The sequence below is a fragment of the Microtus pennsylvanicus genome, chromosome 9 (assembly GCF_037038515.1).
Source record: "Microtus pennsylvanicus isolate mMicPen1 chromosome 9, mMicPen1.hap1, whole genome shotgun sequence".
NCBI lineage: Eukaryota > Metazoa > Chordata > Mammalia > Rodentia > Cricetidae > Microtus > Microtus pennsylvanicus.
The window spans coordinates 26395457-26414988 of NC_134587.1; the positions used below are offsets into that span (position 1 = coordinate 26395457).

The 19532-nt window shown below is 41.9% G+C and overlaps 1 protein-coding gene across 1 annotated transcript in view; it reads left to right on the plus strand.

The window, feature by feature from the left end:
• Positions 1-19125, plus strand: part of Stam2 (signal transducing adaptor molecule 2) — a 49941-nt gene extending 30816 nt beyond the window's left edge. The window contains exons 9-14 of the mRNA XM_075985213.1: positions 2162-2244; positions 2363-2450; positions 4104-4158; positions 7163-7313; positions 10455-10624; positions 13784-19125. Coding sequence (XP_075841328.1) covers positions 2162-2244; positions 2363-2450; positions 4104-4158; positions 7163-7313; positions 10455-10624; positions 13784-14012 — 776 coding nt within the window. The 3' untranslated portion in view covers positions 14013-19125. The remainder of the gene's footprint in view (positions 1-2161; positions 2245-2362; positions 2451-4103; positions 4159-7162; positions 7314-10454; positions 10625-13783) is intronic.
• Positions 19126-19532: the final 407 nt, after the last annotated feature.

Genomic DNA, 19532 nt, shown 5'->3' on the forward strand with positions numbered 1-19532 from the left:
ATGTCAGTTCCATGACTTTGTATTTCAGGTCTTTGAGTATTGGTGAGTATAGTGTCGATTGTGTAAAGTAAGTATTTCAGTGAAAACTTGAGAAGCAGTTTGATGTGATCTGCAAAGACGTGTTTGCGAACCATAGTGAAGGTGGGACCCACACAGCCAGGCAGCCAGTGCTGAGTGAGACAGTGGGCTTTGTGGTTCTTAAGTTTTACATTTATTCCACCTTGATTAGATTGTTGGTCTTCATCTGCAGCTATAAACCGTGTAGTCAGCGTGCTGGCTGAGAACGTGGCATTTGTTCTCCGGGCATGCTGTGGAGATCTGAGGTGAACAGAAGCAGCTTAGAGTAATGCTGGTTCAGTCCTTCTGTGCTCACACTGTTATGAAATCCGTACTTCCGATGCAGGGGGAGGAGCTGTAGCGAGGGATTTAGAAGCCTCCAGGCTTGCTTACAGTGCATTTAGACTGCTGCTGCCACACAGCTGCAGAAAGCGCATGCACTGAAAACTGCAGCCATCATGTACAGCTTTGGTATGCGGCCAGCGAGTCCCTCAGATGACTGAAGTTGGGTGGGGGGGAGACTTAACTCGTGTGTTTGCAGAATACATTGCTTTCTCTCAGGCTTTCTTAGGGAGTGGGAGCCCTGGGAACTTTTCAGATAACTTTGTAAACCATGGCAGACATCCTATACCGTGATTTCCCTGCCTTGGCCTAGTTTGAAGAGTCTGACCTACTGTTTCAACAGTATTCAGCTGGGAGTGTATTTCAGTAAATGATTTCCCAGTCCTAGCATGTGCAGAGCCCTAGGTTTGCTCCCAGTCTTCCTTTAGTAATATTACTATATTTATAGTAATAATACCTTTAGTAAAAGGTAGTCTTGATCCTCACCCCTGTGTTTTGTTGAGCTTTCTTTGTGTATAACTCAAAGTTAGCCAGATACTTAAGTTGGGCGCCTGCTGGACTCCATCCTTTGTTTCCATTGTTTTTTATAGTAACTTGGTTTCAGTCAAAATTTAATTAAGTGCATTTTAGCACTGCTCCGGGGAACTTGTTTGTTTTTTGTTTTTTTTTTTTAATTTATGTGCAAAAAAAAAATTTATGTGCAGTGGTATTTTGTAACTCCAGTACCCTAGAACTGGAGTTACAGACAGTTAGGAGCTGCCATGTGGGTGCTGGGAATTGAACCCAGTCCTCTGAAAGAGCAAACAGTACTCTTAACCACTGAGCCATCTCTCCATCCCCGTCCAGGGAACTTGTGTTAGATAGTTTTCAGGATATGTATTTATTTCCCTTCCTTCCTTCCTTCCTTCCTTCCTTCCTTCCTTCCTTCCTTCCTTCCTTCCTTCCTTCCTTCCTTCTTTCCTTCCTTCTTCCCTCCCTCCCTCCCTCCCTTCCTCCCTCCCTCCCTCCCTCCCTCCCTCCCTCCCTCCCTCCCTCCCTCCCTCCCTCCCTCCCTCCCTTCCTTCCTTCCTTCCTTCCTTCCTTCCTTCCTCTAGCTCTTGTAGACCAGGCTGGCCTTGAACTCACAGAGATCTGCCTGCCTCTGCTTCCTGAGTGCTGGGATTAAAGGCGTGTACCACCGTCGCCCAGCTTCAGGATATGTATATTTATAAATCATTTTTCAACATCCTCTCTATGAAATACTTTTTTGTTGTTGTAGCTTTGTACTATTTTAACTATCAGAGTTAGGTTAAAACAGGTCTATATTTTCTTCAGATAGGAAATACAGGTTGGGCTTTTTATTTATAAATATAGAAGGTTCGAGAATAGATGGAACTTAACAGTTATAAGTGAACTGGCGTAGGGATAGAGTCTGTTCGCTTGCTTGTGTATTTCTTCGCCCTGGTGGTAACATTCAGTTTTCAGCTGTAGTGACAGCGCCTGTAAATGCTACTCACTTTCCTACTCGAATGTAGGTCCATGAGCACGCAATTCTTCTGCCTATTAACTGGTGTGTGCATAAGTACTGGGAAGGAGGTTTGGCACACTGTGAGTGCTGAATAAATATTGTGTGTGATGAATGACTGTATGTGATATCCTGATTATGAAGTGTGATGACCAAAGAGCCCTTCCCACCCATGGATAATAATAGACCACTTAGAAATAAATGACTACATCACCAAAGTAAATGTTGAAGAACTTATAACTCACTTTGTTTCCATAGCAACGGTGGACAAATTGAATGTAGTTGATGATGAAGTGGAGGAAATTAAGAAATCAGAGCCTGAGCCTGTTTATATAGATGAGGTAACACCCTTTTGTTTAATAAACCACCAAGATTTTAAAGATGTATTTATTATCTTTGAGGGTGTCTGGGCACAGTGCTTTTCTGTGGACTTCTTAGTGTCATCTGTTCCTTTTTTAGGATAAAATGGATAGAGCCCTGCAGGTTCTCCAGAGCATAGATCCGAAGGATTCAAAACCCGACTCCCAAGAGCTCTTGGACTTAGAAGGTATTAGTTAATACCGCTTGACATATATATTACCTGTTTATAGTGTCTTGAGGTTTTTTTTTTTTTTTCTGCCTCCAGTTTGCTTTCTGAGATTTGAAATTCTGGTGAAAAACAGACATGTGTAATAAAGTAGTGAAAGCATCACTTAAGGCATCGTCATGGCCATTCACAAAGGGAGTCCTTGTGTTCCTTAAGTCATTGTGAAGTTGGCCACAGAAAGGGAAGAGTTAGAAATAACAACCTAATAAATCAATCAAATCTACACCTAAAAGTGCTTGTTTTGTTTAATGGTCTCCTTACTGTGTATCCTTTTATCACTAAGAGATTAAAGCAAAACATATTCGTTTGTGTTTTAAGAATCCTTCTTGGGTTTCTACACCAAAACCAACCAGCCAACCAAAAAAGCAAACAAAAAACCTGCAGTACTTTGGGGATCTGGGGATAGGAGGTTGTACATATAATTCTTGCATGAAGAAAGCTAAGGCAGGATGGTTGTCATGAGTACAAGGCCAGTCTGGACTATGAAGGGAGACCTTGTCAAAAAACCCACAAAAACCAAACAATTTCCTTTGGAAAAAATACAGTACATAGAGAAATCTTAATGTTTTTGAATAGAAGGAAGCTTGGCTCTGAATATGGAGCTTTTTCCCATTATATTTGTGTTTTTATCATTTGGAAATATATGAAGTACTTATTTTTTATTAGTGTTTTTATATGTTTTTATGTGCATGGTATATGGTGTGGGCTAGTATCCATGTGCACATGTGGGGTGCAGAGGATGGCTTTCTGCCGTTACCTCTGTCCCACAGGATGGTCCTTCCTGGAGGTACCTCTGTCCCACAGGAGGGTCCTTCCTGGAGGCGCCTCTGTCCCACAGGATGGTCCTTCCTGGAGGTGCCTGTCCCACAGGCGAGTCGTTCCTGGAGGTGCCTGTCCCACAGTAGGGTCCTTCCTGGAGGTGCCTGTCCCACAGGATGGTCCTTCCTGGAGGTGCCTCTGTCCCACAGGATGGTCCTTCCTGGAGGCGCCTCTGTCCCACAGGATGGTCCTTCCTGGAGGTGCCTCTGTCCCACAGGAGGGTCCTTCCTGGAGGTGCCTGTCCCACAAGAGGGTCCTTCCTGGAGGTGCCTGTCCCACAGGCGGGTCGTTCCTGGAGGTGCCTGTCCCACAGGAGGGTCCTTGGGATCAAGCTAGGTCACTGGGCTTGTATAGCAGACTCCTTTATCTGCTTAGGTATCTTATCAGCCTTGCATTTTAAAAAGTCTTAAATAAATGAAAAATGCTCCTATTTAATGTGCATGCACATGTGGACATACTTTATACAGTGTGGGTCAGGTTCACTGTACTTACCTAGTAGTTCTGCAGATCTCTTCAGACTTTGGGATAACTGTCAGTTACCCCTATAAACTTGGTTAATGAGTCCAGGAACAAGATGGGATTTTATTCTAATCTTGACCTTGCCTTGGTCTGCGATAGTCTTCTACAACAGTAAAGGTGCTGTAAATGTTGATAAGAATAGATCTTTTATTATCTCTAGCATAAGTTTATTTCTCAGTATTTTATATTATGATGCGTGTTCTCTTGTTTAAAGATTGTTGAAATGACTTGAGCTGCATTAAGTTTCTGTGTTTGTAATTATTTCTGTATTTACAGATATTTGCCAACAGATGGGTCCAATGATAGACGAAAAACTTGAAGAGATTGATAGGTGAGGTTTTTCTTGCACTGGAAAATAGTATCATTTCCATGTTTGCTTGTTGTGAGTGAGCTTCCGGCTGGAGACAGTGCTTCTGGAACTGTAAAATCTATTGCAGTTCCTATTTAGTTGCCAGAGTCTTACAGCTGGTTGCTGTGTTTATTCTGAGAACATTCTTTTTCATCAACAGTAGTGTCTGATGAGCATAGAATAGTGGACTCTTGCATTGGATCGCACCAGTCACTTTGTTTCGGGGCTGGAATTGAGTAATTAAGAATAAAGTGAATTGAGGACAAAATGCAAATGAGAGTTTTAGACAAGCATTGACGTGCTATACACCCAAAAGAGACATCTGTGTACATTACAAGGAGAATTTCTCTAGTTTGAGGAGCTGAATGCAATGTGGCGACTTTTCCTGTTTTCTCTCGTGTCTCTGTTGCTGGTGCCCTTTCAGATCCCCTGTCTGGAGAAGGGGCAGCACTGGTGGGTGAGCCGGCTGTCAGCCGTTTGCCAGCTCTCTCTGAACTGGAAGGAGAAAGTTGAGGACTGGAGTCCAGGGGAAGGAGTTAGTCTCCATTCTTCTCCCTTTCCAGCCCCTAAAATAGTACAGGAAGGAAAGAATTAAGTTGTTTAATTTTCTAATACACTTTTTAAAGTAGGAATAGCAAACCTGATGATTCATTCAAAGAAAAATAGTTTTGTTTCATAGAGTATTTTAAAATTATTTTTATAAGTATTTTGCTTTCATGTATGTCTGTGCATTATGTATGTGCCTGATTCATGCAGAGACCAGAAGAGGGCATCAGATCCCCTAGAACTGGAGTTATAGATGGTTATAAGCTGAGAATCAAACCTGGGTCCTTTGGACGAGTAGACAATGTACTTAACAATTGAGCCATCTCTCTAGCTCCTCCATAACAAACTTATACAAATCCTTTGTGTTTTTACAAAAATGAAATAATCAGTGGTATATTAATCACAGGCATACTTACACGTCTTCTATGAAGTATTAGTGAGTAACCAACTGGAAAAGTTGAGAAAGAAAATGACCAGATTGCCATAGGTGTGACTAGGCATACATTTTCTTGGACCGTAAAATCACCCAAGCCATTTAAAGTCCATACTAAACCTGGGGAGATATTCAATGATCAGATGGTGTGGTATACAGCACAGTGATATTTATGACTATAAAAATGCAGCTAACTAAAATGCCTTTCAGTGTGAGATTGGTTTTCAAAATTAAACATTATGTATTTCATAGTAGAAATCATTGCCATTGATAAATATTTGTTGATATGGAATGATGCCATATATAAGGGAAGATATGACAGTGTAACCTTATTTTTGTTCAATAAAAAGAATGTCACTAAAGAAAACTTTGTAAAGGAATTAAAGCTCGGGATACCTGTCTCTGAATCACCTTCATGTAGGTGCTTTAGACCATATAAAAAGTAGCCATTTAACTTGTAAAATTTGGTCCATTGTAAGTTGCCATTTATTACTTCTAGGGGACTAGACAGAGTTGTACAAAATCAGAAGATTTTTGCTGTATGTTCCCTGGGCAATGTTTAGATTTGTTGTTTGTTATACAATAAGATATCTGGTTTTATTTTTACTTCCTCAAAACCACCAAGTGAATAAAGAATAGTGGGGACTAGCATGTATATATATATATATATATTGATTTTACTTGTGTTTTCTTGGTAATATTTAAATAATTTTTTATTTTACTTTTATTGATTCTTTGTGGATTTTACATCATGCATTCCAATCCCACTTATCTCCCCATCTCCTCAAATCTGCCTTCTGCCCTTGCAGCCTTCCCGGAAATCAAAACTAAATTTAAATGTAAAACATAACAAACAAACAAATAGAAAGCCTTGTTGGGGAAGCTGTAGTGTGGCTGTTGAAGCACAGTTTACCTTTTAGTCCATTCATCTTTACTTGCAAGTGTTCATTGTTGCTGTGATTGGTATGCTTTGAGGACCTGGTTCATGCTACACTATCAATATTGAGATCTCCCTGGGGCTCCTCTTGGTTATCCTGTTGTCCTGTGTCATGGGGATCCTGCTGCTTTGGATCTGTAGGTTCGTCCTCTTCACATGCTCCAGCAGTTAATAGATTGGGGTTTGGGGGGTGGGCCAACTCATAGTCTTGGTTCTATAGCCTGGGTGGTAGCCAGGTTGGTAGCTTGCTAGCCCTTTTCCTAGTCGTCACTACCCAGATGAGCTCTTCAGCACTGCCTTGGCTAGCTATAGCATGGGGCAAGGCCAGCTCTACTGTTTTACACAGGCAAGGTCCAGGGTCCTCTCTCCTGATTGTTGATTGCTGTAAGGGGCATCTTTCCTGCTCTCACACCCTCGGGACTGGCTCTCCTGCTACCAACAGGGTCAGGTCTAGTGTGCTGCCTAGGTGGGGAGCAGGGCCTGCTCTTCTGTGTGCTGCAGCTGATGTAGGACAGGGCTCGTTCTCTCCCTCTTCTGTCAGAGCGCCGGGGTCAGCTCTCATGTCTACCACAGGTAGCCAGGGGTGGAGGGAGGGGGCATCTTTTTCTCACCCATGTCTTCGTATAGCATAAGGGGAGTTAAATAATTCTTTAGTTGACCTTTCATGGATCTAAGCAAGTTAAAATGTGTATGATTTTTTTTCCCATTGTGCTCTTGTTTAAGTCACAGATGCTCTGGGTATCACCTGCACACTGTGCTAGTGAGATTTATAACTAAGGCTTAGACTTTTACTGAAATGGGACTATTTTTCTTTGTAATTGAATTTTCAACATAAATCTATAATATATTAAAGCAAATTTTAGTACAAATTATGAATTGATTTCCATTATGAGGTAGAGACCTAACTTTCCCAGCTGAGCTGTTGACTGAATTCAACAGCTTCTCCTCTCAGGTTCCCTCTATGACTGTCCTTTCCTTGCGTATGAAAACAGCCTTTTGAAGTATGAATAGAAACACTAAACTCAGACAATCCTGCACAATTCTGTGACAATACCTTTCTTCTCTCCCAGGCGGCATTCCGAGCTGTCTGAGTTGAACGTGAAGGTCTTGGAAGCGCTGGACCTGTACAACAAGCTGGTTAATGACACGCCTCTCTACCCGGTCTACTCCAAGCTTCACCCAGCACACTACCCATCCGCAGCAGCTGGGCTTCCAGGGCAGGTGAGCGTTGCTTTTCAGAAAGTTAAATGTTTAAGAGCATAATATTAAAGATCTATTGCCCTTCAATAACATTATAAAACTCGGATTGGAGGGATGGCTCTGCCACTAAAGGCTAGGTTTACAACCCAAAGAAATTTTAAAGTTGTCTGGGTCAGCTTCTCTTCACTGTGACAGAATACTAGAGAAAAATGGACTGAAAGGAGGAGAGTTTGTTTGACCTAACGATTCCAAATGTCTGAGTTCATGGCCAGCTGGCTCCATTGCCTTGGGCCTGGAAGAACGAGTGGAGCACAGCCCCTCCCTCCTCACGGCAGCTGGGAAGCGGAGCAGTGAAGGTCTGGGGCCGACCTAAACCTTCAAACGTTCTCAGTAACCTGTTTCCTCCAGCAAATCTTCACGTTATATCCCAACAACCTGTGGGGTCACTATCACATTGATCTGTTCACTGGTAAAGTTAGCTCTCGAGCACCAAGCAACTGGAAGTCAAACCTCCCAGCATACAGCCCAGCCTTTAGTGTGCTGTGTAAACCCGCTGGGTGAGATCAAGTATTTCTTTCAGAGCTTTCTTCAGGATTTGTCCTAGGTAATTGTTTAAAAATTAGTTAATGGGTGCCTTCTTTTTTCATTTTTCTTTATTCTTCTCTCATATATTACATCCCAACCAATTTCTCCTCCCTTACTCTTCCCACCCCAACCCCAGAATCTCTTCTCTCCCCCAGATTCACTCCTCCTTTTCCCTTCAGAAAAAGACAGGCAGGGATATCAACCAAACATGGCATATCAAGTTACAATTAGACGAGGCACATTCCCTATTAAGGCTGGACTAGACAACAGCAAGCAACAGAACCAGAACATATATGCAGAAGACCTAGGTCAGACCGTGAATGTTGCATCAGTCTCTGTGAGCCCCTATTAATCCTGGTTAGTGTGGACCATTTTCTTATGGTCTCCTGACCCCTCTGGCTTCTACAATCCTTCCTCCCCCTTTTCTTCAGGATTCCCATGCTCTGCCTAATGTTTGGCTGTGGGTCTCTGCATCTAAGAGCTCCTCTTTTTCTCAGAGCATGCCTTATATTTTCTTAGATTCATGACTTCAAAATTTAAAAAAAAAAAAACAGGCAGTGGTGGTACACATTGTTGAGAGGCAGAGGCAGGTGGATGTCTGAGTTTAAGGCCAGCGTTGTCTACAGAGTGGGTTCCAGGGTGGCCAAGGCTACACAGAGAAACCCTGTCTCAAACAACCAAAAAAAGTCTGTGTAATAAAGCTTTGCTGCAGACCCCTGGGGTGCATCATCGTAAGCTGACCATTAACATCAGCATCACTTTCTCGTGCTTCCCATGTTTTTGTGCTTGCCATCTGACATTAGAAAACTTAGGTTTTTAAATATCCCCAATTCTGAAATATTTTTCAAATTTTGGCCAATTAAATTTATATTGACATGGATGAGCAAAATTCGTGTTAATTTATGAAAACGAGTAGAGTGTGTGAAGGAGACACCAAGGAGAAAAGTGGAGTGTGGGAGCATAACTCAGGTGATGTGACACAATATAATTGCTAAGTTTTTTTAAAAGGTTACTGTGGTAACTGTCACACTAGAGAAGCATTTATCATGCTGTGCTGTGAAAATCACGTATGAGCTTAGAAAGGATTTCTGGGTACAGAAAGACTCCTGAAGTTTACCCACTGTTCCTTCTGTTTTCAAAACTCTATTTGTTGCTTCTGTGAAAGTGGAGCGGAGTAGAAATGTCTGTCCCACAGTAGACTGTGTGTCTGTGAAGGGTGGCCATTCCTGTGCCAGGTCTGTCTGCAGTCAGTGCACAGCTGGTCTTTTTTGCCTCAAGGCTTCCTAAGGGTTTACTTTTTTCACACAGCCTCTTAGTATATGAATTCATGTGTGAATTTATTTGAAGTATCCAAAAATTCCCATTCTCTTTTGAAAATGTGTCTACTAAGAGTAGATGGAGTTACAGCACCATTAGTTATGTCTGAGGATACTTAAACCGTGAGCTGCTCATCAGTGCTTACAGTCTCAGCCTCTTAGAGGTGGGCTGCCAGTCATTGCTGAAGAGAGAGAGAATGCCATTGGACTGAATGTAGTTTATGTGACATGCCTACTATTCTAAATTTTAATGTGATCTTTGCTTTAAACAAAACTACACCAGTGATTACTACTGTATGTATTTATTAAACATATGAATTGTTTTGAATGCTGTTTTGAGTAGACCGATAGCTCCTTAGGGAGCTGTCCTATGCAAATTGCATAGCTATACATAAGAATCTGGTGACTGGGGTTTCCTAAGGACGCGTTTTGTCATATCCTCACAGCTTCTTTCTCTCTTACCTTCTGAAGGCAGGTAGGTGTCTTAGGCTTTATTGCTGTGAAGAGACATCATGACCAGGACAACTCTTACAAAGGAAAGCGTTTCATTGGGGTGGCTTACAAGTTCAGAGGTTAAGTGCATTATCACCATGGCAGGAAGCATGTGTGCAGGCAGACATGGTGCTGGAGAAGGAGCTGAGAGTTCTACATCTAGATCTGCAGGCAGCAGGAAGAGAGAGTGACACTGGGCTTAAATCTGAAACCTCAAATCCCCGGTGACCAATTCTTCTAACAAGAACACACCCCCAGCAACGCCACACCTCCTAATAGTGTCACTTGCAGTGAGCCTGTGGGGAACATTTTCATTTAAACCATTGTAGCAGGAGATGTGGTGCACAAAGCAGAGAGGGCTTGGTCCTGGCCTCTCTTTGAACCTTCTGTTCAACAGGGAGGAGCTGGAGGAGGCATCCTGGAACGAGAGTGCCGAGACTTGTCATTATCGTGGTGGCCTGGAGTGGTCAGGGAAGGCTCTGCTCTGGCAAGATGTAGATAGAGTCCAGCTTTCTACTTTAAAATAGTTTCCATTTTTTCCTTCAAAACTGAAAGTCAAAGAACCATTAAAAAAACATTGTAAATGTTCATTGATTAGACACCTTGAATTGGAAGTTCTCCACTTTTTGTTCCAGTGTGGAAAGATTGGTAGAATCAGATTGTTCCCCAAATAATTAAAAATTTTATTTCCTTTAAGTCTTACAGTTTTGCATATGTTTAGTGAATGATTGAGAGAGCAAGGTATCATTTTTTTCTCTTTGATTAATAGACATATCCAGTTCAGACGCATGGTGGGAACTACCTGGGTCATAACATTCACCAAGTGTCTGTTGCCCAGAGCTATGGCCTAGCACCTGATCCTATGGGCTCACTGAGATCTCTGCCTCCAAATATGAGCTCCGTAGTAACAACACATACCGTCCAAACTCCATATTTAAGGTAAGTTTTGGAGAGCTGTGTTAATTTTTCTTAGTTTTAGATTGAGAACCTACAAACTCTTGTTACACTAAGTAATATTCCTACTTTTTACTTTTGTTATTGTTGCTTGTTTGTTTGGTTTTTGAGACAGGGTTTTTCTATGTAGCCCTGTCTATTTTAGAATTTACTGTGTCTACCAAACTGGCCTTGAACTTTGAGAGACCTGTCTGACTGCCTCCTGGATTGAGGTGTGTGCTCCCACACCCACTCTCAACATTCACTCTTAAGGTGGAGTTACTGAAGTTCCCACTACTGCTCTCACCAAGTAGAATGGTGCTACCTTTACTTCAGCGAATACCTTGGTAGTTGCTAAGATTTAAACACATAATTTAAGATCCTAAACAAAAATCTTTTTTCTTTTCTTTATTTTTTATTTTTTATTTTGTTTTTAAGGACAAGGTTTCTCTGTGTAGCCTTAGCTGTCCTGGAACTTGTATTGTAGACGAGGCTAGCCTAGAACTCACAGAGATCTGTCTGCCTCTGCTTCCTGAGTGCTGGGGTTAAGGGTGTGCACCACCACTGCTTGGCTCCTAGAAAAAGTCTTTATTTTGTATGTAGTGGTCTTTCATAGGGATTGATGCCATGGTGTTCTTAACACATGCTGTGGTTAGTTAGCCTAATGAAGTAATGTCAGGATACTTACTTGTATGCACTCCTAAATGTTTAAAAAAAAAGTTACTGCTTCATCCATAAAAGGAAATAAGTTTGAATGATGGACTTTAGTTTAATATTTTTATACAAAAATTTATCTGATAATCATGTTTTAAATCTTCCAATCTATTTACTCTATCACAGAAAATATGTATTCAGTATTATATGTAGTTACCCTCCAAGGTCCCTTTTCAACTTAAAGTTCATGAGTAGGAAGTTTAAAGACTAATGAACTGTATCTGTGGGTTAAATGACAGTTTTATTATTCTGAGTGACAGTAGAAATTATGAGAAAAAGCTAATGTAATATCAACATATTAATCCTCTGCTGTAAGCAATATATTTGGTGTGGTTTAAGATCAAATATGTTTTTAATAATAGGAGAAAAGCAAAGTCTTGTAATTTGGTATGGTTTATTTCCCACTTAGAGTGTGAGTCAGTCTGTCTAAGTGATTGATCCATAAAGTACTATGCACAATGCAGGATACACGGTTGTGCAGGTACACAGTTGGGCAGGTACACGGTTGTGCAGGTACACAGTTGTGCAGGTACACGGTTGTGCAGGTACACAGTTGGGCAGGTACACGGTTGTGCAGGTACACAGTTGTGCAGGTACACGGTTGTGCAGGTACACAGTTGGGCAGGTACACGGTTGGGCAGGTACACGGTTGGGCAGGTACACGGTTGGGCAGGTACACGGTTGGGCAGGTACACAGTTGGGCAGGTACACGGTTGGGCAGGTACACGGTTGGGCAGGTACACGGTTGGGCAGGTACACAGTTGGGCAGGTACACGGTTGGGCAGGTACACGGTTGGGCAGGTACACAGTTGGGCAGGTACACGGTTGTGCAGGTTTAGAGTTTCAGGGTACATGGTTAGGCAGGTACACAGTTGGGCAGGGTACACGGTTGTGCAGGTTCACAGTTTTGCAGGGTACACGGCTGTGCGGGTACACAGTTGTGCAGGGCACACGGTTGTGTGAGTACATAATTGCTGAGATCTTGTCAAATAAACTCTCAGGGGTGTGGAGATGCAGAGGTTCATCTTTAGCAGGGTTTGCTCTCTGAAGCAGGGCATAGGGATCACAGACAAAGTTTGCTTCTTCAGTGCGAGGTTAAAGTCAGTTAAGTAAGCCTTGTAATCTTAGATTTTGTTGTTTTTCTCAGTACCCCCTTTTTCCTGTTTTTCTTCAGTCTTTAAAGTTTACTATAATGTACAGGAGACTCCAAGATAACAACACTGCCTTCTAACTATTGCATGGAACCTTGAGGTTTAAATAAAAAATATAAGTCTTAGTACTTTGGATATAGAGGCAATGCGATCTCTGTGAGTGCAAGGTCTGCTTGTGAGACCTTGCCCTTCAAAAATACAGGTAGGTAGGTAGGTAGGTAGGTAGGTAGGTAGGTAGGTAGGTAGGTAGATGGATGGATGGATGATGGATGGATATCATCTCGGTGAAGGAACAGCTTGCTTTTTGTCTGATTTCTTACTTCCACTTGTAGCTCGTCCTCTGTCATCACTGAGTTTCCTTACTTGTTTGTTTGAAAGCCCCCCCCCCATCTCTTTGGGTGTTTCAAGATTTCTCTTGCCCCTTTTGTCACTTGATCCCTCTCATTTCCTTTTTCTTTATTTGTGTGTGCAGTGTGGGTGCATTTATGTGGTTGCATTTACCTTTCTGGTTTGCTGCCCATGTGGACATGTGTGGAGGCCAGCAGTCAGGGCGTCTTCTTCGGTCTCATCTACACCAATGTTTGGTTATTTATTTTAAATTGTGTGTGTATGGTTGTTCTGTCTGTGTGCATGTCTGTGAACCATTTGTGTGCCTGATGCTTTCCAAGGCCAAAACAGATACCAGATCCCCAGGAGCTTGAGGTACAGATGATTGTGAGCTGCCATGTGGGTGCTGGAAATCAAGCTGGGTCTTCTGGAAGAGCAGCCAGTGTTCTTAACTGCTGAGCCATCTCCCTAGCGCCATCCACCTCTCTATTTATTTATTTTGAATGCATTCCCTCACTGAATCTGGAGCCAAGCAGTCTGTTTTGGCAGGAAAGCTGCCTGTGTCTCCCGGTCCTGGGTTAGTTGAGGCTCCAGGTTCAGGTCCTCGTGCTTTCACAGTGTGCACTGTCTCTACTCTGAGTCAGTTTTCCAGCCCTGCTCTTCTCAGTAAGCATAAAAAATCATGCCAGGCAGTGGTGGCACACACCTTTTAATGCCAGCACTCACTGGGAGGCAGAAGCAGGCAGATCTCTACGAGTTTGAGGCCATTCTGGTCTACAGAGAGAGAGAGTTCCAGGACAGCCAGGACTGTTACACAGAGAAACCCTGTCTCAAAGCAAAGAAACAAAATTATGTTAACAGTATCTGGTGACTACATAAGCTTGAAAAGAAGATGGAAGAGAAGTGTTTGTCATGATGCTCTGTTGCCGTAATGTAACCTAAATGTCATTTCTGTGTGGAATTTCCTTGGCAGCCCTGCACAGGACAGTGTTTCCAGCCCTTCTTACGGGAACCAGAGCTCTCATCTTCAGTCAGCGGCAGGTCTGACGGCTTACACACAGCCCGTGGGGATGTCAGCAGATGTGTCCTCTTACCAGAACACAGCATCTGGGCTGCCACAGCTGGCTGGCTTCCCAGTGGCAGTCCCTGCACCTCCAGCCGCACAGCCGACCCCCAGCTACCACCAGCAACCTCTCCTTTAGAGACACACCAAGGCTGTTGGAGTCCCTGGATGTGTGTCACTCAACCCAGAGGGTTCTGATGGGAAATACTAAGACTTTCCCCTCTCAATCAGAAAGAACCATGCATAATAAAGCACAAAACCCACCTTACCCTGAAGGCCATCAAAGGGTTGGTTTTTTTTTTTTAAGTCCAGTTCGCTTGAAGCTCATCTTTTGATCAGAGGCAGCTTACCAATGTTTCGGGTTAGTTTTGCTGTACTTTCTGGGGCCTCAGTGAATAAGTAGCCTTATAACACTACAGTGGTGTAAAATAGGAGTTGAGACTTTTTCTTTAAGGAAACGACTGTTTCCTTTCAGATGTGATTTGAGGAGCACTGAAGACCTTTAAGCGTTTTTGTCCGCGTTTTTTTCCGAATTTCCCCCACCCTATTACTTTTAGTGTAAGCCTTTAGCTCGCCAGTGTATTTCCTGTGGGCTCCTTAAATTCCAGTTGTGTTTGCAGCGCTGTCGGTTCTGCTCTCAGTGTTCACTGAGGAATAATTAGCATCTAATTGTCTGCAGAAGGAACAAAAGTGTTCTCTGTTACCAGCAGTGAAAGCCAGTCAGTGCAAACGTGGCTAAGCAGCTAGCCAATCCTGTGACAGCAGAGGGCCTAGGAATGCCCCGTACATTAGCCTTCCCTGAGGAATCCCTGTCTTTAGGATTGCCACTGTTGGCCTTTTCTAGTGACTTTGGCCTTGTCTCATGAAGGTGCTGTCATTTGGCTTTCCTTCCCGCCAAGAGAGTATACTTCTTAGGGAGACTTTCTTCCTAGTCTGCCGTGGTAGAAACCATCCTGGGTGTGAAGTGCGAGGTGGGTGTGTTACCTTCTTACAGAAGTGACTGACATTCCAGTGGTAAGCTGCTGAGGAATTGTGCGTTCCCTCAGAAGTAAAGCTGAGCCTTTGCAGAAACTGCAGGCAGTGATTTGGTAGAAAGGGTGTGACTGACAGGAGAGGACAGGCTGTCTTTCTGAAGTCACATTTTAAATTAGTGCATAAATTAGTTCATTAGATCCTACGTACTGTGGGAGCTGGTGATAAACTAAAGGGGTTTTCTCTTAAAACTTTGCACATTACTCTACTGTACCAACTTTTTACATATCAACAAACTAGAAAACACAGATGCACGGGCTTCAGATACATTATACTTAGACTACGAACGTGTTCCAAGCTTAATTTTTTAAAATAAAAATTTTTGCATGAATGCATTTCTGTATATTTTTAAGCACTTAATCTTTCTATTAAAAATCCTTTGGAAGACAATTTGTAAATTTTATCATTACTCTATTTACAGATATTTGATTACAAATATGTTCTTTTTTCAAAGAAACTTTATTCTAGAACATGCTACTGCATAAAACGGCCCACACTGAAGAGAACAGTTGGTACCTGCAAGCCTGTGTTCTGTGAGTGTCTGATGTTAGCACCAGAGACTGGAAAGATTTTCAGCCTTAAGCCAAACCCCATGTTCTGTTTTACATGTTGCATTTCCTTTCAGGTGAACTCACTTATGTACTTACAAGAATGTACTGTAACATGGCACCTTACTTTTTTGGAAACAAATCTTGTGTTCTTTAACAATTAAGGGAATAAATTTTAAAGTATCCAGTGCTGCTCTGGAAAACATTTGCATAAATGACATACCTTACCTTACTCTTCTGAGCTGTTTTTATAAGCTCATCCCAATGTTTGTGCATTCCATGTTTAGTTCTTGTCTAAATTATGAAAGCTTTATTCAGTAGAAGCCTTTAAGTCATTGTAAATACTGCATACTCACTAAATGGGGACCAGACAGTAAAGCTCAGCTGTTCTGGAATAATGAGACATGATCTGTATATAAAGAGTATATATTGGTGTATGTGAAGTTTAATATATGCAGAAGTTTCTTCCTCCTCAAAATTATTTTATTTTATCCACTCATAAATTTGTGTTGTGGAGTTATTGAAAGCATAAAGTGATATTAAATCTGTATTGATCTGGTTTCAGTATTAATACGAAATGTAAAGATATATTTTTTCTTCCCATGATCCTATGAACTGTACTTAATTTAAGATGTTTGTAGTTATTTATTTTCTGCCAAAGGAATAGTCTACCTTCATATTTCTACATTGGGTTCATATTTAATGTTTTCTAACAAAAAATTTTCATTTTTCACATAAATCTTGATATATTTGAAAATCCTTTAAAAAAAGAATTTTATGATATAAAATATCCCCTAAATATTAAAGTGGGGTATGTTTGAAAAATGAACCATCAGCCAGCATTTTTTTTATTTGGTAATTTGTTTACAAAATTATCTATACATTATCTTTTTATTAGCATTTAAAGATGGATTTTTATTATGCTCTTTTAAGTACTTGATATCTGACTAATGATTGTAGTGTAAATTGAAGATGATAATAAAGATTCATCCACATTTTGAAAGCTAATGGTAAACATGACTGGGCTAGGGATATAACTCAATGCTAGAGTTTGTTCTTCACATATGGAAGGCTTTAATTTTATCCCAGTGTTGCAAAAAGGGTGAAGAGGGCCTTAGGGATCCTTCTCTCTTTTAAAAATTGTGTGTGTTTTATGTATATAGGTGTGTTGTCTGCATATATGTCTGTGTACCACATGCATGCCAGGTTCCCTCAGAGGCCAGAAGAGGGCATCAGGCATCAGATCCCCTCACTGGAGTGAGAGAAGGTAGTGAGCCACCATGAGTGTTGGAAGTTGAACTGGGTCCTCTAGAGCCGAGCCATCTCTCCACCCCTGGAATTGCTTTTAAACTTTTTTTAGGGAAAACAACATGCAAGACCCCCGAGTTCTAGGACAGGGTCTGTTGAATTGTTATAGTGTGACCCCAGTGGTTTTTGATTTTTTTTTGTTTTTGTTTCATTTTGTGTTTTTGAGTCAGGGTTGCTCTGTATATCCCTGGCTGTCCTGAAGCTCACTTGAGCTCACAGAGATACATCTGTCTTTGCCTTCAAGTGCTGAGATTAAAGGCATGGTAACAAAGGTTACCAATGTTGGTTTTAATGCTAATAGATTATAAATAATACATCACTGACTTAATGATTCTACCAAAAGGTAGTTTTCTTTTTTATTTACATCAACTTTAGCTCATAGATAAAAGGGAGGACTCAGTTTGATTTTGTTAGCTTGTTTGACTTCATATTTTCTTTATAAGTTTCTGTTCCCTACCCCCCACCCTGGGAAATCTTACTATAAATTTGTGAAGCTAAGATTGAATTTGAGAGTTTTTTTTTTAACTGACTCTAAAAGGAATGATGTGGCTTACATGCTAGAATGAAATGAAGTGTCCCTTTTACCTCAAACCCATGGCTACTTAGAATGTCATAGGTGACCTTACTTGGAAATAGTCTGAAGATAAGGTTAGTTAAGGATGTTGAGCAGAAACCATTTTAACACTGGATGGGTTGTAAGTCTATGATGTGTCTTGGATGGAAAAATGGAAAGGCAGGACTTAGTGAATGAAGCCCCATGGAGGTGGAGACAGAGGAAAGTAAGGACTGCCTAGAACCACAAAAGGAACAGGGAGGGACAGGACTTCACCCTGAGCTGTTGAGGGCGCATGCTCTGTGAGCGCTGCAGGTGCAGACTTCTAACCTCCAGAGCTGGGAGAAAAGTGTCTGTTGCTTTAGTTAAATAAGCCTCTAAAGTTATAGCACTTGATTACAAAGTCCTGGGAAATTAGCACATAGCCAGTTCTAGGTAACTCTCATTAACATTAGTAGGTTTTCTGTCCTCCCCCCTCAATAGTAGGTTTCCCTGCCGATGCAATAAAATGAATTGAAAAAGTATAAGAGCAGCTTTATTTGGGCAAAGCAACGCCCGGGTGGGTTCTCCAGACCCGGAGATGGAGGCTGGAGAAGCCATGCCCACAAACGAAAGCAGGGAGACTTTATAGGTTGTAGGCTAGGGGTGATGGATTGATTATGCCCACGTATAGTCAAAAGCTGAGCGCTTTAGGGGGACACTTGGGCAGCTGGCTATTTGAGGGGAGGAAGCTACAGTAGCCACTAAGAACTCAGAACTGGGCCTTTTGGTGCCATTTTTTTTGTTTGGAGACTGGGTTTTGGAGAGATACACAGGAATGGGGCTTTGTGGGTCCTGCAGGGAGCTGGAGGCTCCATCCAGACAAACCTTGACACAAGAGTTGTCAAAGATGCATGCAGTCTAGTGGGCTAAACCACAATGAAAGTGCATGATGATAAATGAATCTAAAACCCCTATTAATCCATTTTAATAATTTGTTTCCCCATGTCTGTATTTAAATATTTGTTCCCTTTATGCGAGAGATATTGACAGGTAACAAGCGCTGTTGATTTGGACTTACCGCCTACTCCTCTGCCCATCATGAGTAATGAATAAATATTAAAAGGCAAACAAGGAGCACAACTAGGTAGAGACAAAGGCTACTGAACAATGGGGATTAATGGTAAAAATGAAGCTTTTAAAAATAAAAATACTTTCAAAGCAAAGAATTAACAGTACTTGACATTAAGTCTAGGAAGCAGTGATTTTTTTTTTATTTTTGTTTTTTGAGACCGGGTTTCTCTGTAGCTTTGGTGCCTGTCCCGGAACTAACTCTTGTAGACCAGGCTGGCCTCAAACTCACAGAGATCCGCCTGCCTCTGCCTCCCGAGTGCTGGGATTAAAGGCGTGCGCCACCACCACCACCCAGCGAAGCAGTGATTTTTTTAATTGATATTCACATTATAAAATTAACCACTTTAAAGCAAATAATTTTAATGGGATTTACGTATATACATTCACAGTTCACCGTGAGTTTGAAAACCAGACAGTTTTGTGTTTGACTCTTTCACTGAATGACTTTTACTTAACTTGTTTCTGTTTCTGGTGACCAATCCTAGAGCCTTGTGTTTGTCAGGCAAATGTTATACCTCAGAGCCATGCTTGATGGGTTTGCTGTTTGTGGTCTTCCCCACCCCACATGACAGGTTTTTCATGTAGCTTTGTAACCTCTCCTAGAACTTGCTCTAGACCAGGCTGGTCTTGAACTCACAGAGATCCACCTGCGTCTGCCTCCGAGTGTTGGGATTAAAAGTGTGTGCCGCCACCACCTGGCTTGCTGTTTGTTTCTATTGTAGCATGTACTTCATTTTCTTTTATAGCTGAATAATGCTATTATGTGTGCATATACTGCAATACATAAACACACCACAGCCAAGACAAGATTTCACAGTCAAGCTCCTCCCTATTCAGCCTCTAAGCCTAGTCCTGAGATCAGAACTTGGTAGCATGGGATGGGCTCAGAGAGTGTGGTTCTGTCACACAGAGTAGGTCCAGCACCAAGGAACCAGGAACTCAGGCAGGTATACCCAGCACTGTTTTATGAAGAAGTAGAGATGACATCAAGGCCCATTTGGTTTTGAGTATAAGGGGGTCTGTATTGAAGCAGATGCCTGTGTTTCTCCATACCATTTAAAGGTACCTGGGGGTGGGGGGTTAGAGGGTAGGAGGATCCACTGTG